This window comes from Dicentrarchus labrax, unplaced genomic scaffold, assembly GCF_905237075.1.
Source record: "Dicentrarchus labrax unplaced genomic scaffold, dlabrax2021, whole genome shotgun sequence".
In the NCBI taxonomy this organism is placed as follows: Eukaryota; Metazoa; Chordata; class Actinopteri; family Moronidae; genus Dicentrarchus; species Dicentrarchus labrax.
The window spans coordinates 7,737,625-7,764,740 of NW_026136718.1; the positions used below are offsets into that span (position 1 = coordinate 7,737,625).

General features: G+C 41.3%; 1 protein-coding gene across 4 annotated transcripts in view; it reads right to left on the reverse strand.

The window, feature by feature from the left end:
• Window positions 1-27,116, reverse strand: part of kank4 (KN motif and ankyrin repeat domains 4) — a 72,774-nt gene that overhangs the window by 15,561 nt on the left and 30,097 nt on the right. For 2 of the 4 annotated variants that reach the window (XM_051376867.1, XM_051376866.1), the window contains exons 2-3: window positions 5,112-5,185; window positions 946-4,569 (exon numbers count right to left, since the gene is read on the reverse strand). In XM_051376867.1, the coding sequence (XP_051232827.1) occupies window positions 946-4,569; window positions 5,112-5,130 (3,643 nt within the window). In that variant the 5' untranslated portion in view covers window positions 5,131-5,185. Of the gene's footprint in view, window positions 1-945; window positions 4,570-5,111; window positions 5,210-15,549; window positions 15,605-27,116 lie in introns of those variants that run through there. The other 2 variants (XM_051376869.1, XM_051376868.1) reach the window with 2 other exon arrangements.

Sequence of the window (27,116 nt, forward strand, 5' to 3'; positions counted from 1 at the left end):
AAATAATTGGGAGAGAATTAGAGGGTGGATGTGACAATTATGAATTCCTTAGACTACTGGCGAAGTGACAGATATTACATTTCAGACAAGAGGAAAATGAAATCCTCTTTCCTGACTTTTTTCACTCAGTCACAATGACAGTGATCAGTGTTTCTTTGTGTTTGGGTGCATTATGCGTCAACAAACAATCAATTAAGAGACAAAATCATTACGTTGGGATACCAATGATTATACAAATGGCTATGTGGTTAAATTTAGCGTTGAAGTCTGTGTTCTCATGATAGACACAGATTAAGTCCTAAGCATCCTAAAAAGAAGTCAAGCAATACCTTTCATTCCTACAACAATAATCCTTGTGTTGATATATTACTGTTGATAGAAGCGCTAAAAGACATGATTTGACAGCACTTCAGTAGAGTGTTTCTAAATAATAGAATAGGACGGCGTGGTTTCAGGTTGCAGTGAAAATAAACTACAGGCACCAAGAAGCAGACCAGCTTGCTGTACACGCACCACCTTGTTGTCAGTTTGATAGTAATAGTGAGTGTCTTATATCAGCGGTGTGCTGATATGCGTTCTACCTGAACCACTACACAGCTTTATACAAGTAACACCACAGAAATCTGTCAAACCATTCTGGCAATGTTTGGCTACTGCTGTAGGCCTTGTTCAAAGGAGAGGTGTAAAGACGGGAAATTATTATTCAAGGCTACTGAGTTGAGCATGTACACATCAATTATGACTTTTTGGCAGAGATCAGAAGGGATATGTAATTAAGTGACATGGAGAAGAGGAGTTGTGAAAGAATAATTTCAGTGAATATGTGAGAGGAATGGATTCAGCTCTTTGAGTCTGATACAAGTAGGTAAGTAAGTATATGACTGACAGATGCTCAAATGTGTGTACAGTATAAACCAAGGGGTCCTAACTGAACCATAGGCCTACCTTGTTCTTGCTGTTTGCTGGCAGCAGCAGCTTTCTGGCCTGGTGAGTAGAAGGCAGAGAGGACACTGAGGGAGCTGACCAGTTGACTTTGAATAGAGCTCATTTTGGAAGGACCAGGCTTCCCTGCTGGTTTCCCTGTTGTTGCTGCAGGGACTGCTTTCCCCGCTGGCTTGGCTGGCGCTCCTTTGCCTGCCTCTGCTCTTTTCCCTGCCGTCTGTTTCTGTGTGCTAGGGCTCTCCTGCTGGCTGGCCGTCTGTTGAGTTCCAGAGCTGCTCCCCAGCTGTGCCCACTGCTCCCCCAGAAGCCCTGTTAACCGGGTTACGACTTGGCCTAAAGCCGCAGGAGATGTTGGTGACTCACTGGAGCCTCTGCGAGGGGGCTGGGCCTCACCAGTGTCCCGACGTGAGGCTTGGGCTTCACTTGAACCACGACGCTGGGCTGTTTCACTGGAACCTCTGCGCAGTGATTGCGTCTCGCCGCCATCTTTGTGAGGGGGTTGAGTCTCACTGGAACGTCGACGAGAGCCCTGAGACAGAGGTTGGGTGTCACATGAACCCTGGCGAGTTGCACGGGCCTGGGCTTCTCCTGATCCACGACTGAGAGGTTTTGATACACCGGATCCCTTCTGTGTTTCTTTCAGCTCTTTCGAGTTCCGTCGAGGTGCAGTAGTTTGAGACAGGGCTTGAATTGATTTGGGCCGGGTTTGGACTTCACTAGAGGCTGGAGAGGTCTCAGTCTGAGGTTGTGATTGCGATTGTTTCTCAGTAGACTCCCCTGGAGGCTTCTTTGCTAGAGTGTGGTCTTCAACCTGAGAGGGAGATGGGGTGAGAGGCTTTATCTGTGGTTCAGACTGCTGTGTTGGGGTTTGAGTTTCGAGCTGAGGTGGACCCAGTACCTGCACCTGGGACTGGGATTGCTGTGCTTGAGTTTCACTGGATCCCCGACGAGGCTGTACAGGTGCAGCCTCAAGTTGAGGTGAAGGCTGTGCTTGTTCTGCTGAGGGTTTTCTGCCTCTCTGGGGTCGTACAGGAGCTACTGCTTTCATAGCTGTATTCTCTGCTGTTATTACAACTGTGTCAGTTACTACAGTGTCTTTGATTGTTGCACACACAATCTGACCTTCTTCTGTTTGTTTCTTCTCTACAGTCTCCACTGTAATCGGTTGTGTTTCAACAATTTCTGTTACCTCACTCTTGGGGGGTATCATTTCTTTTGTTTCTGAGTCAGTCTTGGCCCTAACCACTTCAATCTTAGATTCTGTATTTTCCCTTGCTGCAACAAGTGGACAGGTAAAGCCTTCATCCCGGCTTACAATATCTGAAACTACAGTCTGTTCAACTTTGCTTTCTATAATTGCAACTGAACTCTCTGTGACAACTTTCACAACCACGCTTTCACTGTCTCCACTATCTCTTTGAATACTTTCATTTGCTTCCTTATCTTCCACTCTTTCACTGACCACAGTACCTACATCTTCTACTCTTTCACTGTCTGCATTTTCTCTCACTTGACTCCCTGCTTCTGCACCTCTGGCTGGATTGTTATCCTGTCGTCTGTTTATCTCTGTCTCAGTCTGCTGGTCCGTTCTCTGTGCTCGCTCTGTCTCTGTCACGCTGTCCACATAATCCACTCTCTCTGTCTCTGTCCCCTGGTCTACACTGCTGGCCCTCGGTCTTTGTGGATGATCTGTTACTGTCTCTCCCTCTGTTTCTGTGACTTGGTTTACTCTTTCTGCTATAGGTGTCCCGGTCATCTGATCCTGAGTGGCGATCCTCTCAGTTACTGTGCCCCGCTCCATGCTGTTGGCTCTGGGTCTTGGTGGGCTCACAGCAGCTACTTCTGCCTCCATCTCTGAGACCTGTTCATGTGTGTCGACGTTACTAGTGTCTGTTTCTTGATCTATACTTCCAGTCCTTGGTTTGGGAATGCACACTTGAATACAGATTCTATCTGTATCTGTTCCCTTATCTATTGTACCAGGTGATTCTGTCTCTGTCTCTTGGTTGGCAAAATCTACTTTCTCTGTCTCTGTCCCTGTGTCAATACTTTCTCTTCTTGGCCTGCTGTGTGTTTCTGTAGTACACACCTCTACTCTGATTCCCTCACTCAGTTGTAGTATTCTCTCCTCTTTTACCTTGTTCTCCTGTAATTGTTCTTTCAAAAGAGTATTAGTTCTATCAAGTTCTTGGCTAGCTTGAGTAAGTTTAGCTTCCAGTATCATTAGCTTATCCTGTAGCTTCTGCGTACTATCTGGGTCGTCAAGTTTTTCTGTTTTTGCTGCCTTACCGTCCTGAATACTGCTAGTCTCTGCATCTTTTATAGCCACCATAAGTGATGTTAATTCTTGTCCTGCAATGTTGTGTGATAGCTTTTGCACTGCCTGCTGCAGTGGACTCTCTAACATCCCTTTTTGTTTGTCTGGTTTTTCTGACGCTTGTGTTTGTCTTTCAGATTTTGGCTGTGTTTCTCTGTGTGCTGAGGAACTCTTGACAGATTCCTGATTTATTTCCCTCTCTTTTTGTAACACTCTACTTTTCTCTGTCACAACTTGTTTCTCTTTTCCTGTAACCAGCTTTGTTGGCATGTGCTCTGACGCTTCCAAACCACCGGTGGGTTGAGTAATCAGAGCTAAGTTGAGTCCTTCTGAAGGTCTGTGTCCTTGTGGCTGTGTGTGTGTCCCAGAATCAGAACATGGTACTATAGTAGAGGGTGCTGTGGAAGCTTGGGCTTGGGCTTGGGCCTGGGCATGGGCTTGGGCCTGGTCTTGGGCCTGGTCTCGGGCCTGGTCTTGGGCCTGGGCTTGGGCCTGGGCCTGGGCCTGGGCTCGGGCCTGGGCTTGGGCTTTGACTTGGGCTTGGAGCTGAAGTAGTAGCTGCTCTCTTTCCTCTCTCAGTGAGCAGATCTGAGCCTTTAGTTCTGGGATGGTTTTGACCTGCTCTTCCAGCTCTCTGACCCGCTTCAGTGCCACTGTGATCTGCTGGTGAAGCCCTGTCCGATCCTGGGGAACACACCGTCTCTCTGTTATGTCTGGTGAAGCTCGGAACATGTTCTCTGTTGAGCCGCTCTCCGGCGTTCCCACAGTACGGTCTGGACTGCTTGAATCAGAACCTTTCCGCTGCTGTAGGGTGATGGGCATGCTTGATGCTCTGAGCAGGTTCGGCCGACTTTGAATCCCCACATTTTTCTCTTCAACATCCCGAGCCCCAGCTCCTACTTCATCTCTGGGCTTAGATAAAACGTAGCCAGTTCCTTGACCGATTGGCCCCTTGCTGGAAGTTCCTCCTTCACTTGTCCTGAAGTCAAAAAACTGTTGGACCTCTGTCACCCGTGATTTAGGCTTTGGTCCCAGGGTGGATGTCCCTGACCATGTGTTGTCCTTTTCCTTAGGGGGTGGCCTGACTCCATGTCCAGGAAGACTGAAATTTCTGGGCAGAGTGCTGAATTTAGGTGGGCCCTTGACCCTGCGCTGAATGTGGACCCTTTTGATGGTATTGCCTTTTTCAATATCGTCAACATACTTAAGGAAATCCAGGTCCAGGTGGAAGCCATAGGGAGTTTCCACTGAGTAGGGCAGCTGCTTCCTCTGAACACTGCCCTCACTGGCCTTGGTCTGAAAGCCGTTGGCTATAAGGAATTAACATGAAAATAAATCAATTAATCAATGCTTCTCCTCCTACAACTTCAGTTAAAACAGTGATAGCTGAAATTAGTACAATGCATTTACATGTGCATTTGCTCGACAAAATTAACATGATTATCATCAGCATTATTATTCCTTTTCACCCACTTGTACAGGCTGTACTGTGCTGCACACATGGTACTTCATTATGTAAAACCATATCACTTACTGGGAAGTAATTATCATGCAGTGATTGCGCCAAAACAAACTAATCAGCATGCAAAATGCTGCTCATGCTGTGTCAACTTATGAGACAGGGGGCGGTTATCACCTGAAGGAAATAAAACCTTCACTGCTTTTGGTTGTATACAGGAACAAAGAGTTAAATGTTTGACCCTCAGAAATTGTTTTGTATAATGAATAGGAGTCTAATTCTAAAATACATGATCATTTACTGTTGTTACACTTCTTCAAAAATCTGATTTGTGGCACAAAAAGTTAGAAGAAAGAGGATTGTTTGTTTAAATACAGGTTTAGTGACACTCACCACTTTTCTTGTCCATCATGGGAGGCGGAGTTCTCAGTCATCGACTTGTGTTTGCTGCAGTTGGAGCTGGCAGCCTGGATTAAACAGAAATGAGAGAGCTGTATGAGAAAATAGAAAGAAAGAAAATATTATCCATCATCATTGTCCAAACAGTACTGAATTCTATATTCTGCTGTGTCAGATTTTTTCAGGAGAATGACAGATCTGTGAAATCAAATGAAAGAAGGAAAGTGTCTGGTCCTTGTGGGTAAGGTTACAGAAAATGTGCAGGTTGAAATATAAGATGTGTTCTTTGTTGAAATGAGTTGTTTTCCAAGATCCACTGTATATTTTCACTGATTCAGTACAGCAACTGAAAGAAGACACTGACTCATACAACAAGAGAACAAATATTTGCCTCACTGAGATAAGATATTCAATAAGTTATATAAGACCATACTCTAGCCTTGGCTAGGTTAAAAAAGAAAAAATGGTAGAAAATATGTTGACATATGTCAAATCTAACATAAGCAAACACAAAAAAAATCTAATATTCATGCAGTAATATTTGAATGGCACAACACAGAACATTTTTATAACAAATAGTTGCGTTAGAATTGCTCAGTATACAGCAGTCCACATGGTTATACTGAGGTGAGGATTATAATATAATAGTATAATTATTAGGATTTATCCAGCTAAGACTTGTGTCTCGTGTCAGCTATTTCACCGAAGACAACATTATTATACCAACAGCAAGTTATATCGAGAGACAGAAAATATTAATAGAACAATGAGGGAAAAGGCAGTGCCATTGTGTCCATTAATTTAATTTCATATGTCTTGCTGAGCCAGACTTTTAGAAGCCACTTAAAGTCAACACAACCTTAGACAGGCCCGTAGAAGGGAACATTTTCCATTTGGTGCCACTTTGTATCATTTGTTCCAGTTGGAGAAGCCAACAAACCAGAGCCACTTACCCAGTTTTTACAATGAGCTTACTGAACTAGAGGTAAGTGAGATGGAAAACAATTCATCGAGGGGAGTCAAAACTTTTAAGGGCTTATGTAGCCTAAAGCTTTCTAATAAAATATCCAATACTAATAATAAAACCCAGGCAATTCTCCAGGATTTGAGTGAGCTGCACAGTTCAAATCCATTAAATGAACACTTAAGCCCTTACAGCCAAATATCAACTTTAAGGCTATTTAGCAAATAGGCACACGTTATTCATGTAATTTCCATGCAAATTTGTGTTACTGGAGAACATATCTGCAATGTAGGAGACATAGCACACAAGTGCCCGAAGCACCAGTTTAATTCATGCTAGAATTCAAGCTTCCACATGTGAGCCAGTTTCAGAGGTAAAAATGTGTTTTACATTATTTTTAGTAGGTGGTTTACCACAATTTATGCAAATGAAATGAGTCAAATGTGAATTTAAGAGACTGTGTTGCCTAGAAATATCATAAGACAGTGCTTAACCTGTCTTGAGTTAGTAAAGGGGTACACCTGCTGTGAATAGATGCAATGTTGCTTAGCTCTTGTTTTTCTTTTGCCTCTCAACTCAACTGTAATGTTTTGATTAAGTGTGGCCTACAGGTTTTGTTAATGTATAATAAAATAGTAGCCGTACAACTAGGCTTGATAAGGTTGATGTGTTAGTAATAAACAACAAGTATTGTGGAAACCCCAGTACCAGTGTGGCCCTGGGTTACAGGATAGTGCAGATGTTATAACTGATTTATATTTTAATGCAAATCGTAATAATAATGCAACAATTTGTGTTTAATGGTGTTTCCTCTGTCATATCATGTCATTTCATTTGCTATTTTCATAAAATGTTTACACTCAGAGAAGATAAAGGTCTTGTGGGAATATGGAAACACTGTCTCTAAAGAGGCAGAGTACTCTTTTGAAATGACTGATTTGATGTTTCACACAATGTGGAACACGCACTTCCTCACTGTATCTTTATCTACAAGAAAATCTGTGATGCTAAAAACCAGTTGGCCTTTTCTCTGTAGCAGATAATTTTCTAGTTCCTAATCAAATTTTCAACTCAGCTTATACCGACTGGTATTTCTAAAAGTCACCCACACTCTATTGCATGTGACAGAGCAACTACTTTTATTGATTATACTAGTAAAATTGCATTAAGACATTCATTGCAGCATATTTAGATATGTTTGTGTGCTTGTACAACACAGTTCTTAGTTGATATACAGTAGTTTGGAGTAGGTGCGAAGTCCTGGCCACAGACTAAGTTGTGTGTTGTGCAGTGCTGAGTAAGGACATATCGCAAGGCAAGCATTACATGAGCTGGCAATGTAATCAATCAAAATGACAGCCAGTCCAACCAGGGAACCAAACAGGAACTATGACAAGCTCTGTTTGGCCCCCGTATCGTCTTCATAGATTGAGCCTTAATAATGACAAGAACTGGTGACCTGGAGCACAATTGTTGTTTCTGTTACAGATGACCAGATATAAACACACACACACACAATTGGAGAGAGACACACACACACATATCAACTGACTGACAGCCTCTGCACAGGATCTGACACCATGTGATTGCTTCCATGGCAACCATTCTTCAATCCACTACTTCTGTGTGTCCCAGGAGTGAGGAGAGCACAGGCATTCCTGACTCGTCCTGATGCTTAGTGTGACTACGATCGGCTCACTGTCCTTAAGGCTTAATTAGCCGAGTTGGGAGCAGAAGAATGCTGCTCGTAATTGCTGAGTGAAGTACAGGCAGACCCCACTGGCAATTATACACAGTGGGTAGGTGACAAAACCTTCTTTAATTAGATCCTAACCAAACGGAGAGACAGAGGTAGAGTGGGACAGAATGGGGGGAAAAAGGAGGGAGGAGAGAAGAAAGAATAGAGTGTGGAGAATATAAGGGGAAAAGAATGAAAAGTTTGAGTGTGGCAGACAGTATGACAGCAAGAAATAAGGAAGACAGAAGTGACAGAAAAGATGATGCTGTGAAAAAATTGCCACACTAACAATGAGTGACTTGACAGAACTGCAAGGGAATTTCCCTAATGAGAGCGATTCTACACGACCTCCCTTACAGTGCGGTTGTGAAGGTTTTTTTTTAAAGTTTCGTCTTTTAATTAAAGTCACTTTTAATCCTTGTGTGGCTAATGAAGGCCTCAGAGCAAAATCATGTTGTATGGATGAAAACCATAAATCATGAATCATCATATCAGTCTATAAACATCCACTGGGAATTCAGTGTGTATACACAGGCAAGCATCATAAATAGTAAGTAGATTATCCAGGTTTGGTTAGTGATTAAGTATTGGACGCCACTGATGACACTGATGATGCACGATCCACACTGGATTACAGTTATAATGACTATGAGCTGAAAGCTCATGAAGGTTATGCTAATCCAAATTGATAGTATTTGCTACAAGCTACACAAAGCTAAAAGGATGCCACGGTATGTGTGTCCAAAACTGCGTTTGCGTGTGTCGAACCACCAATTTAGTCACTCTCTTTGTCAGTGTTTATGTATGTGCGTGTGCTTATATTGCTTACATTGGTAGGTTTATGTGTGTCTGGTTGAGTCACTGTATTTGAACAGGAAACACACTCCAAGTCTAACACATGCACATAACCCCTTAAAGGATATGCAGCAATCTCTCAACGCCAATCCAATAAACGTGACAGCTGGTCGAGAGGCGACGACATCGGTAATGTGAAGCCCGGAAGACAGGAGTAATGAGAGTACAGTAAATAAGCTCATACTGACAGCCGGGGGTTTTCATATGTCATCGGCGTGGAAACTTCAACCACAGTAATATTTTGAGGGTATTTTGGAAGCAAGACCCAGGGAATCAACTAAATACTCAATTTTGTATTGTAAAATGACAAAACATATAGCAGTCAATAGGAAAAACTGCTATTTGCAACACAGCATGTGATGATAAATTATTATTTTTTAAAAGGTTACACTGACTGCCAAGCTTTTCAGATTAAACATAGAGTACACCCACTCATACACCAGACAAACACACATATGCTGAAAATGACTGCTGACCCAACCTACCAAGAAGGGAAAAGCGTTAATTGAATGTCATGGGTCATTACATTGGAGTGCCTGTGTACAGGAGATTGAATTAGTCTGATATACTGACACAGAGCAGGCTTAGATAGAAGACAGGCCAACAGGAAATAAGACTGGAGAGCGCAAGCAGGGGACACAAGGTGGGCAGCTGGGAAAGAGAAAGTGGGTGAGAAAGTGAAAAAGAGGCAGAGATGGGAGTGGCAGCTGTTCTTACTCATATCTCAGACACACAGAGCAGCTTTACCGTTACATTTCCCTCTCTTCCATCGCTCCTGTAATTTTCTGTATTGCAAAAAAAAAAAACCTACATATGAATGTACTACGATCTCTTGTGCAGACACACTCTGAAGTACAGTGCACTGGCGGGTTTAAACATGACTATTCATCAGAACTGTGAAAGAAGCAGCAGTGGAGACAGAAACAGGCAGGGCAGCAACAAAAACACAGGTCCCAAGTCCTTATCACAGCCCTGACATGGGACCAGCTATCTCTGTTTACCCTTGTACTACCCTGAGAATGAAGCCAGGGCTGTCCAGCTTAATACGCCAACTCTCAGCCCGAGATAGACGAAAACAAATTCAAGCAAGAGCACATGTGCAGATGAACACAGGAGCACAGATAAAGATATACTGTACATATGCAAAGTACTCAATATTTCGGTTCCTCCTGCTGCACAATCTTACAGCAGTGCAATTTAACAAAGCAGCAAAAGGTGCTATCTCATGAGGCACCACAGCCAACGATTACTTTGCAACCTAATTTGGGTGTTTAAATTTAAAAATGTCTTCAAATGGCTTTAAATGTTAATAGTGTGCCTTTAAAGTTACTGGATTAAAAAAAAAAAAATCCAGCAGTTTTACAGGACTTTTTACTACACTTTTTTTTTCGTTTCAGGATTTAAATGCATTCACTAAGCAGCTTTGCCTCATTCAAATTAGAAGAGTTATTGTTGAAAGCCCATCAGGACCACAACTGTGATCGTTCTGCTTGTGTAGAGCCTCTGGCTTTACAGTGCTACAGTGAAGTGGATGCTTTGGTAGTGTTTGTTTGTTTTTTTGTTTCATTGTGCTTTTGACTTTTTGGTTATTAGGATCACTTGCTATGAACATGACTGCATTCAAATGGGAGAAAAGGGGATTAGGCAGTAAATAAAAACAATCAGCATGTGCAGTTTTGGTGCATGGATTACAAGAATTTTAGCTACTTTAACTCTGGGATATCAAAGAAAGTCCAGGTTTGCAAACACTGATTGCCTACAGTGGGGTTAAACGGTACTATGATGGGGATTTAGATGTTTGTTAGTTGAGTCTGTGTCAATTTGATCTGAGGTTGTGTGCATTCGCATGAAAGAAGCATGTTTAGCAGTTTTTTTCATAATGGCTCGTGCTACATATTTGTTCCCAGAAGAATGTAGAATGATTATATCAGGATATGAGGAGTTTAAAAAAAAGTTATGAATGTAATTCTACTGTTCGAATAAGTATACAGTCGGTCACACTGATCAACCTGTGGATTATGTTCTGTATATAGGCCTAGTCTATGTATATTAATTAATGTATGTATTAATGTAGTTGAAGTGTTTCTATATTGTAAATTACCTGCGACTCTGCCATAGATTTATCAGACACTGTTTAGCAAAAGTCTGGCTTTAAATAAAATGAACATATATATCATCAATCAAGTTACTCTTTTCAGAAGGTTACATTAAATCTGAAGTTTGTTATCCATTTGGCACTCATTTGTGTCCTATTACAAACATTCCCTATGATACAAGTGAGGGAAGGACACAGCTGACGGAGCAATTAGTTCAATCTAGTGAGTTGCAGGTGTGGATGATAGTTTTGCATAATGACACACTACAGCATGGAGATGCTCCGGTGCAGCAAACTGAGAAAATTGAGGAAATTCACTGACAAGACCACTGGGAACTGGAAAGTTTCTGATTGCTGAACCAGATCGAATGAAGGACACCGCTTGCATCCACACCATGAAGACAAAACTGGCAGACGTTTATCTGATATCTCAGTGCTTAGTCTGTGTGTGCTCTGCAGGAACAGATCAATCCCTCTGCTCTACAAGAGCTATTTGAGCACAGTCTGGTCCATCCCACTCCAGTCTAAGATTATCTCTGTCTATGTATAGTACATTACAAGAATACTGCACTACTAGAACACATCTTCTGGGCCATTTTGCCTTTAATCTTCTTCATTCCAGTTCTGTTAGTTGCTGCTAGTTCACCATCCAGACCTCTTCTTTTCAGTGCTAATCAAGTATTATCTAGTCCAGTCCAGTATGGCAGTGTCTGTATTCAGAAGGGGCCAGATTGTTCCCTTTGTGCTATACATCACAACATCTGGCTCTAAACCCCAGAGATAAAATGACAGAGGGAACGTCTGTCTATGGGCTTCATTAAACAGTGGCAAAGCCATCCCACAGGGCTGTAGTGAGTAGGATACTGTTTATTATAGGTCAGTTTAAACCGTGTTTTCTGTGAGGAATTGCAAATTAAAATTATGGGTTGCACTGGATATTTTAATTGAGTAACCCATCTTTTAGTGGAACATGAATTTTAATTTCACTATAGTAAGCAGATGTTGCCTTCAAAGTACAAAATAGAAAAATATGAGAAAAAATTAGCTAAAAAGTTGGTTACCTCCAGTCATTTACTGGTTATCAGTTATTTTTAGAGCCCAAAAGAGACTAAACAAACCATCTGTGTCTGTTATCACTGCTTAGTTTAGCCTACATAAAACATTTTCTCTTTCTGACTGCTGAATAGATGGAAATTAATTGCTTTCTAAGCTCACGGCAAACAATAGAACCCGTGCTTATACAAGAAAACAAAGAAACCAAAAGGCTCAAACTGATAGACTTTTAAGTCTATCTTTCTTTTGTTCAGTTGCAGTTGCGTGTTTCCTTTGCTTCTGCATAAGGAAATTAGTTGTAAGAAAATCAAACACTACAGAGCCCAAGCACTCCCCTTACATTCAGAAAGATGACTGTACAGGAAGCATGTGGAGGATGACCTCCAATATATCTTTCCGTTCAACTTGGAAAGATCTGTTGCCAGATATTAGTATTGTATTGCTTTGCAGCGTGTGATGGGTACACTGAAAGAAAGAAATTCCAGATGACGTCATCTGAATACACCCTGTTCCCTGACTACAAGTATTAGAGCAATAGCAATAGTCTACAAAGAGGGACACCATGTTGCTCTCTGCCTGGTTGTTCAATTTACCAAAAGCTGTTATATTTCAAGAACAAGAGGCTGCATGTTGCGAAGGAATAAAGGGAGAAACAGACTAAAGCATCCACATAATGTCTCCTTCCATGCATCCATCCATTATCATCCACTTTTCCAGGGTTGGGTCGTGGTAGCAGCAGATCAAGCAGGGCGCTCCAGACATCCCTCGCCCCAGCAACACCTTCCCTCCAGTGAATTCTGGGTCTACCCTGGGGTCTCCTCCCAGTTGGACTTGCCCAGAAAACTAAAGAAACCTCAGCAGGCTCATTACGACGCAAAGGAGCAGCGGCTCTACTCCAAGCCCCCACTCTAATGTCCGAGCCCCTCAACCTATCTCTGAGGCTGAGCCCAGCAATCCTATGGAGAAAACTGATTTCAGCCGCTCGTATCTGTGATCACATTCTTTCAGTCACTACCCAAAGTAAATTTTGTCGGACTGTTCATATGCAGGACAACATTTACAACCACACAGACAATATGTGCATATAGACATCTGTCTATATACAAACAGAACTGTTTCTGTATCTATTTTGGAATATATCCAGCCCTTTATTTGGACCTCTAGTAGCTTAAATATATCGGCCCATGTTCATCACCAGCAGAATCGTTTTTGCACCTTGATCACCTTGGTTCTTCTATGGAAAAAATAATTCCTCAGATTTACACCACACTACTGCTCTCAAATTACAGAGGAAAAGAGTGAGGAAAAACTAAAATATAATTAAATCTCCTCATTTAATGACATTGGCAGGTATGCTGCTTGGTCTCAGCAGAGTACAGCTACATTCTGTCACCTCCAACCCTTTCTCTGATCATTTATTCTGTATTTCAATATGCTGTAGCTGAACACACACTGCAGGTGTTCCCACTGAGACAATGTATCCTTCTTTTAACGGGCAACTGCATGAGTATAAAACACTGATTTAACTGTGGTTTATAAGTAGTACCTGAATACAGAGGAGGTAATTCCTGGACTGCCACATTCAGAGCCTCAATCAAATCACTTTTATATTATATACTCTGTACTGTACTATTTTTAAATACAAAATGAGGGAGGGTGGGTGGAAGAGAGATTTTTTAACATCACTGCTTTATAGAATTACTTTTTTAACACTGTGTTGGACAATTTAAAATTTGTTTGCCATTTCAACTTTATCTGCATTAGTTAGGACATGAAATTAGCGTTACCACCCCTGTCCAGCCTCTGCCTTGTCTGCCAAAGGACAGATAACCCTTACACCATGCCCTCCCTGCAACTGTTTTCTTATCAGTCTATCGCTTGATCTCTTTACCCCTCCAAACACAGAATAAAAGCATCTTCCTTTTGCAGACGGCTCTCCTAGTGGTATTCCAGCACGAGCAGCAGCTGCCTGCTTCCATTAGAGATAAAGGAAGTGACAAACCATCTATTATTCATTGGGGCACAAAGCCAACCCCTTCTAGCTGGAGCTACGTTAGCATTATGGCTACTTCCACTCATGGAAGTTAATGAGGGCGGTGATGTAACTGCTACCACTAATTAGCATGTGGGTTATCCGACTATTCCTATGTCAACATTAGCAGATGTTAAAAGGAACAAGAGATAAAATGAGCAGAGACAGTTAGAGATGGGAGGCAGAGCATGGCGTGGCAGGAGGGTAGACAGAAAGAAGAGAAAAGAAGGGCTTGTAGTTTATGAAAAGTAGTGAAAAAAGTGAAAAAGACAGGAAGGGGCAAAGGGAGATATGCAGTGAGGGATGCAGGAATGAGCGAAAAACACAAAAAGAAGGAGAGATATCGCAAATTTTAGGGCAGCAAGAAGGTGTGCTGCATGTTTCCATAGAGGAGTAGATCACTTACAGTGCTGCCATGTCACATTGCATCCCTTTCCACTCACTATGACAGGTAAAAACAACTCTCACACACACACAAACGCCAAACATGTATAAAATATTCAAGTGTACAATGTAAGCAAGTTTGAGCTGATGTGTTAACAAACTCTCAGAGAAACATGGGTTATAAATAAATCTGGGTCCCCCCGCTCATTAATTACCATTTTCCACTGACACAGCCAAAATAGAGGAGACACACACTCGCATGCAATCAGGAAATTCTAACGCGGCTGGGCAAACGTGAAATAAGACATTTTTGTGCATGTAAGCACACACAAACATGAATGCAAACACATTATTTATTCCCCCACAAAGTCACACACCTCCTGGTGATAAAGAGCCTGCCTGACACCAGCTGAGTGTGAAGCTAGGCAGGCTATGTCAGTGCAGTGCAGTCTCCAGAGCAGGCAGGACGACTCTTGGAAGAAATCAACACTTATAAATTCACACTCTATTGATCTTAGCATCATGACAGCCTCGGCTCGGCTTCCACTTAAACACACACACAGACAAACACACATACATATTGTGTAGGAGAACACAAATCAAACATGTGACGCACACATTCAAATACTGCCTTGGAAAAGAGTTGGCTGATTGCCACAATGAGTAGCTCAATACTCATTTCACCGTGTTGCACGTGTGTGTGTGTGTGTGTGTGTGTGTGTGTGTGTGTGTGTGTGTGTGTGTGTGTGTGTGTTTGTGTGTGTGTGTGTGTGTGTGTGTGTGTGTGTGTGTGTTTGTGACAATCCTCCCGCATTGTCAGCTGCCAAAGCTGTGTGTAACATTCTGCGAACAGAAAAAGACCACACTGCCCCTTTCTCTTTCTTACACACACACACACACACACACACACACACACACACACACACACACACACACACCAAACCCACATGTACAGAGTACATACACATTTATACCAACACATACACAATCTTTCTTTCTCTCTTTCACACTCTTTCTCACACATCCCAGGCAAATACATGTGACCTATGTTCTACCCCACAAAAATAGACTGGGAAAGAGGGAGTGAGAAATGAGAGGTGAGGTGTAGCAGATCAAAGCAGAGAAGATAAGCAATGTGAAGTAAACAAAATGGAATTATGGCAGATGAAAACAGGGAAATAGAGACAGCAAATTGTTCATGAGAGAGAAAACAGGCAAAGAAAAAAATGAGAGGACACAAGCAAACAAGACAAAAATGGGGAGTGAGTCAGAAAAAAGGAATAAATTCTCATGGGGTGGTTTGCCTCTCACCTGCCATGCAGCTCCTGTCCTTCCTGTTACTGTTTCTGTGAGTGCTAGTGACCCTGTCTCTCTTTTAACCTCAGCAGAGAAAGACAGAAAAAAAACAGAAAAAAAAGTGGGAAGGGTGCGAGAGGGGTGGATGTGCTGGCAGAGGTGGCTTTGAGGGGTGGAGAGAATAGAAGAGAATAGAAGAGAAGAGGAGACAAAAGGCTGGTTACACTATCAGTTCTCTCAGTATTATAAATTCACTAGTCTGCTCACTGCAGCTAACCATAAAACATATGGCCTCAATAGAACGAACAAACACAGTCACCAACCATCACTGCCTCTCTGTACGTGTAGACAGTTCAGCAACTTGTGTGTAGATGTGAGTGTGTAAAACTTGAGATTTCCTAAAGTGCAAACGACCACAAGGGAGACCTGAAGCAGAGTAGTCTTGTGTGTGTTTGTGTGTATGCAAACATTTTGTGTACGGGTCCCTGTTCATTCATGCATTTACTGGTGTGTGCATGCATGTGCGTTTCTGTAGTGCGTGCGCGAGTGTGTGTGTGTGTGTGTGTGTGTGTGTGTGTGTGTGTGTTTAGCCTGCGGCACAAAGCCTGCCTTGCAGTGAACTCCCACTATGCACCAGTCTAATTATTACTGGAGGACCTAAAGTCAACCCCCGCTATGCTGCCACAGGACCACATGAGGCCTGCTTTGACCAGGTCAAGCTCCACACTGGATCAAAAATGTTTTTTAGAAACATCAGACTAGCCTTGCTGACGTATCATCTCTGTGAAATTCAAACGAATAAACCCCAGTTAGCTCTGTCAGTCTCAATAACCCAAAGCAGTCTAATGAGTAAACCCTGGCTAGCCCAGCTGGCTCTGTAGTGTAAATGAGGTAAATAATTAACAATCTTTAAATAGGCTAACTGCCCAGGCTAATGGTTCCTATCTCTTATCTCGCTCCTGCACCGATCCCTCGGACCACCAGTGCTAATTCCCCTCTTAGCGAGTGTGTGGAACACATTTTAAAAGCAAACATCCACCCTAAAACAGCTCAGCAGCAAGCACGCAGCATCTGTAAAATATAGCCCCCTTACTTTGGCTTGACATGCCATGTGAGTGTACAAAAACACAGTGCAAATGAAATATTCATATAGATATATGGCATAGCTGCAGCATTGCCGGGCCTCTAAATTAAACTAGTCTGCGTGGATGAGTTAAGAGTACCTTTTATTTAAGACTGGAGGGAGAAAAGTTGACAATCACATTTCTTACAGCTTAACTGCTAATGTGTGCTTTAATTTTGTCACAAATCACTTTGTTATTTTGATGATGCTGTTTGTAATAACTAAATAACTGTAAGGGAAGCAGAACATGTCAGGAGGCCTGTGAGTGTGCGAGACAGACTAACTGTAATTGATGAGCTCACAACAAGAAACCAGGCATAGAAAACATACACACAGATGTGAGTGTATAGTACGATAACTCTTCTTTGTATGTGGATACACAGAACAAATCCAATACACATTAAATATGAGGAATGTGGCCAAACTGACATGAACAGAAATTAAGTATTGTGTTGGACCTGCAGCACTGAGGTGGAAGGACCTTTTAGTATGCTTCTTGTTTGTGTTCAGTCTAGCACCTGATATCCGTTATATAAGATGTGCATGTTTTGTGTTTTGAAACTGATAACAGAACATATGATTTTCTTTCTCAAGAGAGATGACTTGCACAGACAGCCTATGTCTCACATAAACCTAGACAATGTTCACATCTTCTGTGGATAATCCCTTCCCTCTCCCTATATGTCCAACACACTGCATAAAATCAGCTCACATCCTTTCATCTAAAGCAACGGACTGAAAGAGGGTGTGATGCGGCCTAGAGGGTTAAGCTTCCTTCTTGCCGATCACATGAACTGTCTCCTGTCAGGAGGGATCAGATCCCACCTCAGACCCCGAGGACTTATAGAGTCTCACTCCTCTCTTGTCTTTTCTCTGTGTGTCGAGGTTAGGCATTGTTTGTCCATCTCCCTTGTTCTTATGTTAAAAGAAATGAAAACCCAATGTCAAAATGGTGTGCACTGAAACCAACAACAGTTGGGAATGAGTTTCTGCCTCAAGTTCATGTATCTCTTTGTCTTCTTCACAAGTGTGGGTTAGAGGGAGCAATAGAAATCAACTGGTGGATTAGGCCCACACAGTAATACAGAGTATCAGACTGACCCTCTCTATCATAGTGGAGGGGTTCCCATGCCCACATGACCCTGAGACCCGTGAGGAAACAGATCCTTGAAGGCAAAGACCCTAAGAGCCTAAAGGTTGGTGAGGCTCAAAGTATGTCTACTGACATTGTCTTAATAGAAAAATGTTAATGGGATTTTTGTACTGTCACAACGGGGTGAAAAGCTGGTCAATATAGAGAACAGTGAAAGATAATGATTGAAATCTGATTTATTATTTAAAAGTTTTAAGATGTGATTCTGTTGAAAAGGTGTTGGGCTGAAGGCATTTTAGGTGCTGAGAATGATCTAAGATACCCTGCGAATCAGTTTCAGTGGGAAAAAGTTACTTTGCCTAGCCCCCCCCCTCCTTTTAGATGCTGAAGTCCAATGTTTTGTTGACACTAATTTCCTTTGTACATGGACATCATTGCTCTATAATAACGTCACCTGATTGTGGCCGTCATCTTAGTACAGCTGCTAGAGGGCTTTGTCACTTGAACGTTAACATATGTTGTTTTTGGAGCACTTGCTGACATGACTGATTCTGTTTTTCTTGTTAGAACAGCCTCTGCCATTGCCACGTGGGCTCACAAGAAAAGGTGTAAAGGTAGAGCTTGTGGTCAGTCAGGTGGCTGCTGAAGGCAGGGACCTTGGCAGACTTCAGAGATCTTTACTCTCCAGGTCTGAAATTAAACTTTGATTCTGGCAGGCCAACCTTCCTACGTGGTACTACATACAATGTGACAACGTGTGATGTTATATATCAGCAGCGGCTCAGCTCCAGCATGGGCAAAAACACACAGTTAAAATGTTAAAATAACAACAGGCAGCGTTATGCAAAGTCTGGCTCCCCAGGATTCTGCAAATGTATGTTTGAATGTGTCTGGCTGTGTGTAAGTGTGAAAACCTAAAACAGTTTTAACTGCTGCACTCCACAGCTCATAAACATACAGTTCAGCATAACAGCTTGGAGTCATAGAGTGTTTTGTTCTAACTGTGGGAGTTGCACAGAAACACTCTGCAAAAGAAAGTATTTGTAATATGCAGCATGTAATCCTAACTAATGGTTAGTGGCCTCCACCAGGCACTGCAGTCTTCACTCACCATCAGCCTGGCTTAAATAAGTTTTGCTCTTACTAATTCTTCAGCTCAGTTCAAATAAGGTTTCACTGTCAAATATTTTGACTTTGCATGTTTTTAAAAGATCTCAGTTCTGGGAATATCTAATTTCTCATTATACTGAAAGGATTACTCCTGCTAATCATTTTAAATGCTTGCTATGTCTCGTAACATGATTTTGTGTGCTATTGTTACAGGTTTGGAACACAGCTTGAGACATATGCCAAAGTCTTGTAACACACAATTATCTGTGCAAGTGCAGTCTGCAGTATGTGTGTGCATGTGTCTGAGTGGGTGCAAGTGCAAAAAAAACAACCAAAAACTGTTTTTACTGGCAAAGCTCACACAGTTTTTAAATAACATCAAATCAAACAGCTTGAAGCTTTCTGGAAACAAGTTTTCTTCTCAAAATAAGCTAAATACATAAGAACAAATAATGGTAGAAATTGTAAGTAACTCACAATTTTCAATTTTAAGATGGATATCTTATATTTTGTCTGTCACAAAATTAGATCTTATATCTTAAAGGTGCACTTCCATTTGCCAAATGCAACTGTGGTTGTGTTTTGAAATTCAACAGAGTTTAAAGTTGGGTTTTAAATAGTGCTGTCAAACGATTAAAATATTTAATCACGATTAATCGCATTAATGTCATAGTTAACTCGCAATTAATCGCACATTTTTATCTATTCTGAATGTCCCTTGATTTCTTTTTGTCCCATTATTTTTTCTCATTTTAACGCTCTTATCAACATGGAAAAGTGGATCGGCTTGCTTTGTGCAAATGTTGTTTTTATTGAAAACAACATTGGCATATACTGTAGTGTTCAATTTCACACTAACATTCTCACTTGGAGCAGTCATTCACACTTGGAGCAAATAATCTCTCACACAATGTAACACTGTCCATCAATAAAAGGGTGAAAAAAATACTTTGACACACAAACAGCCCCTTCAACAGCCCTTTCTAAGGGATCAAAACAAGGCGATACAAAATAAAATTACAAATTGCACATGTTTGGCACTGCTCTTTATTCACCAAAGGCTCATCAACCCAGTCTCTTATTTCAGAAAGAATGAACAGTAATGGTTACCAATAAAAGGTAAGCCTACTACTTCTTTGCTTTGAGTTTGTTCTTAGTTGTGGTATCCATGTGCTTCTGTCTGAAGTCATCCATTGTCGCCTGGCTTTGACGAGGGGGCGGAGAATTTGCATCAGCTGTGTGCTTGGCCATCAAGTGGTATTTCAGACTGGAGGTGCTGCAATGATAGCTCAGTTCACAATGCCAAAACACACAGATCACTTTGGTCTTGTCAATGGAACCATTTGGCAACTTTTTAAAAGTAAACTTTCCATTCAGAATATTATTGGCATCCATTTCGGCGTCTCGCGCTCGCCATCCACTCAAAACAAAACGTCTACTACTCTTAAACAAGTGTGCGCGGCGTGCCTGTTTTTGTTTCCGGTCTAGCTAGATTTTTCTAACGTTACTAGTTGTTGCAACAGCATGTGAAAAAAACTACAAAGTGTGCTAGGCCACAAAGAACGTTAATCTTGCGATAAAAAAATTGACGCCATTAAAAATGGTTTTGCGTTAACGCCGTTAATAACACGTTTAACTGACAGCACTAGTTTTAAAATATGAAAGGTGAACTGGGAGAGCATTTGAGAATGCCAGACAAAATCAAGGAGTGCGTGTTTAAGAAACTGAAGAAACACATACAGTATACATTTCTTTCATCCAGTACCAGTAATATTTAATGTTTCATAGATAACGCCATATTCTACCCGGGGATCCATTACATTTCAGTTAAATCCTTTTTCGCAATACATCAATGTTTAGGCTTGCCATTCTTTCCATAGTTTTAAAGTGTGCCTCGTTTATCAACCTAACAATGTATATATTTATACAGAGATTATTTTCATGATTTACAATATTTAGCAAATACGTTGGTTCACCACATATTTCAAACTGATTTCAGTTTATACTGGTATATTTATTTTCAATATTTGAAATATATGTTGTGTGTATGTGTTATGGAAGCCATAAATCATTGCTTGGACACACACGCTGTATCAACTATCTCTTCTTGCGAGTACAAAATTCCAGCTCAAGACCATATATAGTCTAGACTAACCTTGTACCACTGACTGACGGTATAATTTGGCCATCACCCCTGCCAAAAAGAATGTGTGCTTCATCTTTCTTTGTTTTCATTGCTCTGTTCTCACATTCCTTCAAGGAAGATGTACATACAGACAAAGAGACGAGGATAGCGCTCAAGACACACTTCGACAAGTGTTGCCTGCACATTCTTCTCTGATTAATCTTTAGCCTGTGCAAGCCCCCCAAAAACAACCTCTCTTGGGTCCCAGTTAGATGAGTGTGGATTACTTTGTGTGTCCCACTATGGGGACAGGAGAAGCAGTGACACATTAACTCTAAACACTTTCTAAATGTTAAAATCTAAGCAAATATCAGTCAGGAATGAAACAATGTAAAGCATTTGACAATGCGGATGTTGATGGAGCAGTGAATCATAATTTCTAGCCACCAAGACATTGCACTAAGACAACAACAAACTATTCACCAGAAAACTATTGAGAATTCCTCTGGACAAATTGTTTTTATATCTACAGGTTGGGATGCAAAATGGCTCAGGGCAAATTAAACTATGTTGTCTTCAGTCCAACACTAAATCATTGCAGGTTGTACCTATCTTAAGAAATTCTTGAAACACTGCCTGAGTAAATCCTGTAATGTCAAATGTAACACTGAATATCTATTTTCTAAGATGGTTTTAAGATGGAAAAAACTGCGAATCAAGCAATGACCAGGATTTTCCACTGAGAATGTATGTGTGTGTGTGTGTGTGTGTGTGTCTGCGTGCGTGTGAATGTGTGTGTGTGTGTGTGTGTGTGTGTGTGTGTGTGTGTGTGTTGTGTGTGTGTGTGTGTGCCTTGTGCGTGCGTGTGTGTGTGGCTGGGCTAGGGCTGGCAGACATCCTGAGGAAGGGCAGTTGCTGATAAGACCTTCAGGCAGGGAAAAGACTGTTTATACGTTGAAAAAAGACGCCCACTGAACTGACCGCAGTACACACCTCATTGCTCAAGTGGAAATGACCTGAACTGTGGTGAACACTGTGTATGCATGAGAAACAAACGACAAGGAGAAAGTGAGAGAGAGAAAAACAATCATAAAGACAGAAGGCGACATTAAGTTCTTTTTAAATCAGCATTTTCTTGTATGTTTGAGAACATACAGCAGTGAGAAAATGCATTGTAAGAGTATACACAAACTAACCTGCTGTCAAGCCTCAATTTAATAATTTCTCATTCTCCATTTCTTTCTCTACTTAACAAGTAGGCGTAGTCACCAAATGTGTAAAACAAATAGCAAAATAAGCGTAAGCAAAATAAATGCAGAGAGCAAAGTCCTCCGTATTTTGCAAGAAAAGCAACTCGGACAGACACAGAAACAAAAAGTAAAGTGGACACAATGAAGACAGAGAGACACAATTCTAGTTTTGGCTATGTTCCTCCTTTGTATGCCTCTTTCTTCTTATACAATTGACTTCCCCAGATGCTTTCCTTTGTATTCCATCATGTCCCATTCCTCTGCTTTGTCCTGTCATTTCAGACTCTCATCTGAGCCCCAAAAGAGTCACTATAACCCATAAATTCTAAAGATGACAATGTGTCATTCTAGCTGCCAGAGAGCAGCTTGTTTTGAGAAAAATGCTGGGGGAGATGCATCTGTACTATAGTTAATAGTGTGCATAACCATAGCTTTGGTGCTTTTTCACTGTGTGCAAAATGTAAACAAGAGCTGAGCTCAAATAAACTGCAATACAGTAGCAAACTGCAGCCAGGCACTTGAAAATAATTTGCTTTTTGGATCAGGTTTGTCACTCTGAAAGCACTGCAGGGCGGTCTTTAAGTGAGCATGATAGCTTATGTGGATTTCCATTCATTTTATGACTTTTTTATTTGAGTCAATAAACCATAAAACAACTAAATCGATTTTATTCTTTGTTGATTCAGTGTACTAGATTGAGATGAAAATGTGCATCAGCTGTCAGGAATTTAATCTGGGCAATTTTTGAGCTTGCACGTTTCCATCAGGTGTGAAACAATGCATCCGTAGCTCGAACACAATATGATCAGTTTTCATTGATTTTGGAGGAAGCACATTACCAGTGGCTGATGGCAGGAGTGGAACTTCAGCATTAGTTTCTTATTGTCTCCCTTCCTAAATATGATTTGGTTTTATTTATCACCCAGTGTCATTCAATCTTATCTCAATCTCAATTCTTCAAGGTAGTGATCTGATTTGGAAGGACAGAGAAAAACTGTAGAAACAAAAACACTGAGAAAAAGAAAAAAGGGAACACATAGGCCAAAGAAAACGGCATTTTAGGAGAGAGAGATTGAGGAAAAGAAGCAGAGAGAAAGAGAGAGTTTTATCATTAAGTGTGGGTGAAGCATGGATGAGCAATAACCTGATTGTGGCTTTGGTCTGCTCTCTCCCACAGACAGCCTCTTCCTGTAGGGCTGAACTCTGCTGACCTGTGGGGGCGAGAGACTACACAGACTACAGGCTGGACTCTAATATCCCTAATAATCACTACAGCCAAGAAACCACAGCTAGAAAGCACCGAAGCAGTGGAACAAAGTAGAGAGATAGTGTTTATGGGTCTGTTATTTTATCTATGTTTTAACGTCATGCATCTCGTATTTCTGTCTTTGTTGGTATATCTTGCTGTGTTTATTCCTGACCATGAATCAAACCTGAAGCCTAAACAATGACCAGAGCAGACAGCCAGTGTGTCTCACCCTCCTATATGGGGAGAAGTGTAAGCTATGCATGTAAACAAATGCAATGATATACAGGCAACAATGGGAAACAGTGGCTCTGTAGTGGAGATCAAAACAGTCCTGCTGCAGACTACGTTACCAAGAGACAAGACAAATTCCTTGTATGTGTAAAAACCTACTTGGCAATAAATCTGATTCTGATATAACTCAGACAAAAAACAACAAAGCTGACTATGTTTACATGTGTGACTGTCATTGATTGATCAGCTGGGTTTGAAGTCTCACATTATGAGATGCAACCAACAGCTCTAAAAATCAAAAAATATATGCTTCAGAAAATGATCGGCGTTTTCAATCTCATATTCTATGACATGAGACCATTTACTCATTGTACATTGTCAAGATTTGTAAGGGGTTGAGCGTTTCCATGATAAATACCATAACATTTGAGTTTAAACTGCGGTAGTTATCCCTATCATGCTTGTGGTCGTATTGGGCTATAGTAAACAGTGTTACTGATCAATGAGAAGGACTAATTTATGGCCTTACTGGATATCTATATGATTTTTGATGTCCAGTGTGATTTTTAATAATTAATGTGATGAAGTATGTTGATTGGTCCAGTATTTAATTTACTAAATTAACCGTAAACATTATACAATTTCTCAGTTGATTTTCCAGAAAATATACTATATCAAAATATAGATCATGATATAAAATAAAATATACAGTAATAAGGGCTTTTACAATCATAGAAGCCAAGAAATTCACATTCAAATCATGAAAAAGGGCAGAAAACACAAAGCTGCTGAATTAAGCCCAAATGGGGGGAGAAAGGAGTTTACACTCAATAATATTCATGCTTGCCATTGATTCCCTTCACATTTGTCCAACTATCTCCAGGCACATCTGAGCTCACTCTGTGCCACATTGTACAAGTAGAAAACAGCGGCGTTAACCAGGAGGCTGCCTCGGCTCTCTCAGCACGGGCAATTTGTTGAGTCTGACGGGAAGCTACATGGGGTCGCGACCTTGTCTGAACATTTCCCAGGAATCTCTCCTTACAGTGAAGTGAAAATGGGAGGGAGGAGTGATGCCTTCTGGGTCAGAGGTGTGTTGATGCTAATGGGGTTAAATCTATTCGGTTGGTCCAAAATTTGACAGATATGACAACAAAATGTTATGATTGCCAAGAGAATGCCTCACAGAAATCATATGTCAACCTTAATCATAGAGTAAGAAGTAAGAGTAGGCTTAAAGATTATAGAGACAAGCATAATTTTATACAACATATACTCATCTCACAGCCTGCGATACTCCTACTCTAGACCACTGAGTATTGCTCATACAAAGCAGACCCATCTTTATCTGCCCTAAGGGAGTCCTTTGTGTGAGTGTAATGTTTTTGTTTGAGTTAAAAAGGGAAGACCGCAAGAAAGCATGTACATAAATCTTTATAATTTAAACAAAATGCTTGAATTTTTAAAAAACTGGGGCCACATGTTGGGAATGCCTTTGGGGATTTGCATAATTGCTGATATCAATGGAAATAATTTCTTTGGGTAAATAAACTGTCTTTTGTGGGAATTTGTTTCTGGTCTGGATCCAGTTAGTTGCAAACAAAAAGAATGTGGACTCAGGCTTTTTACTCCTACTCAGTGTTTTTTATTGTTGAGAGGAGAGGAGAGGAAAGATGAGGAAAAACTAGAGAAAAGAAGGAGAAGGTTGTAAAGGGAGGCAACCCTGGTGAGTCAGCTGGCTGAGCTTCTACCATGTACTTGTGAAATCAAGGGTTCAAGTCTGGCTCACAGCCCTTTTCGCGTGTCACACCAGCTCTCTTATCTTTCCTGACACTCTCCATGGTTCCCTATCTTAAAAAGCCGGAGTGTCAAATTAATCTGGAAGATGAAGTGCAACCAAAGGGGAGAGGTTTGTTTATTGGCATTGTAGAGCAACAGCTGCCTATGGCTATGAAGAAGAGAGTCAGGGCTGAACCCTTTCATTTATTCAGCCTCCTTCTCTCTCCACCTGTATTTCTTTCTGTGCTTTTCTTCTCTTTTTCATTATCTGTCTTGCCACACTGGGAAGCACACTAAATACAGCAGAGCGCTGCAGGCAGAAGGACTGCACAAAGAGCAGCAACGGGATATTGGACAGACGGGAGGAACGAGGCCCGCTGGGTTCACCGCGATAGATGTGGTGACAGGGATGGTGATTGGTCCGCTTTCTTTATGTATGGGGAGCATCATGAGGAAGAAAGTGTCAGATAAAGAGAGTGAGAGGGTGTTGACAGGAGGTAAGAGCAACAAGGAAATGTTGAAAAAAGAGGAGTGTATCCAGGAATATCAAACAGCTAAAAAACAGAGAAACATAATGGAATGGGAGCTGAGGCTTTCATAGCGTATTAACTATGTTGCACCATCCACTCTTATTTGATCCTTATTTTTGTAAACTGCTCCAAGTCTGAACGCGTCATGGTGAACAACTGGACGTAGTCGAGCGGAAAAAAACATTTACGTTGGCCTCAGATATTCAATATTAACTCCAATAGAAGCAATTCAACTAATTTAACAGACTCCATACACACTGTTTGGATCTAGCACAACAACAGAAGCTATTTAGGGGTGTCTACTAGGCTTGTCATTGGGTTAAGACTCTTGGAATAATGTGTGAACACTCACAAGTCGGAATAATGAGAGGTTTTTCCTGTTCTTCACATTCTGCCAATATTGCTTAAATACAACTCAACTAACCCAGCAAGTATCCCCTACGTCACCAAGCCTTTAGCACTGCCTATTTTGCAAAGATCTGCAGATGAACTGTGCCATTTTCCAAAGTGACCATGCCTTTAATCATAGTGAGAAAGAGGGATGATGGGAAACATGAGCGGGCAAGCAATTAGGGAAAGTTAGAAAAAAGAGAAAAGGAGAATCGAGTTATAGTTAGGATATCAGTCAGATGAAAGAAAGAAAGAAAAAAGGGAAACAAGGTTGAAGCTTGAAGAGAGGTGAAATGAATCAAAGTGAAGAAAGGAGATAAAACCACATACTAAAGAGGGACAGGAAGCAGACAAGATAGGGATGAGGGGATGTTGATTATTGGACATGCCTGTAGTACACAGCTTGGACTCATTTTGACAACACAGCTTTTAATTTTCTTTCCCTCTAGCTGCCAGCGGAGATAAATCATTGGCTGGGGTGTCAGTGTGGCAGTTGGCATTTTCCAGAGGATTTCAAGGGGGCTTTTGAACACAATTTCCATTCATTTCCGTGAGGGGCGTGCTGCTTCCCTGCACATTTTGTCTTTCTGATCACGTCCATGCAATCGTTTTAATTAACCAAAGTTTTTCTTAAGTGCTTTTGATCTTGCGCTGTAAGCATTTTCTGAGGGTCCTGTACAACCCACTCTCAGCCCCGCTGCA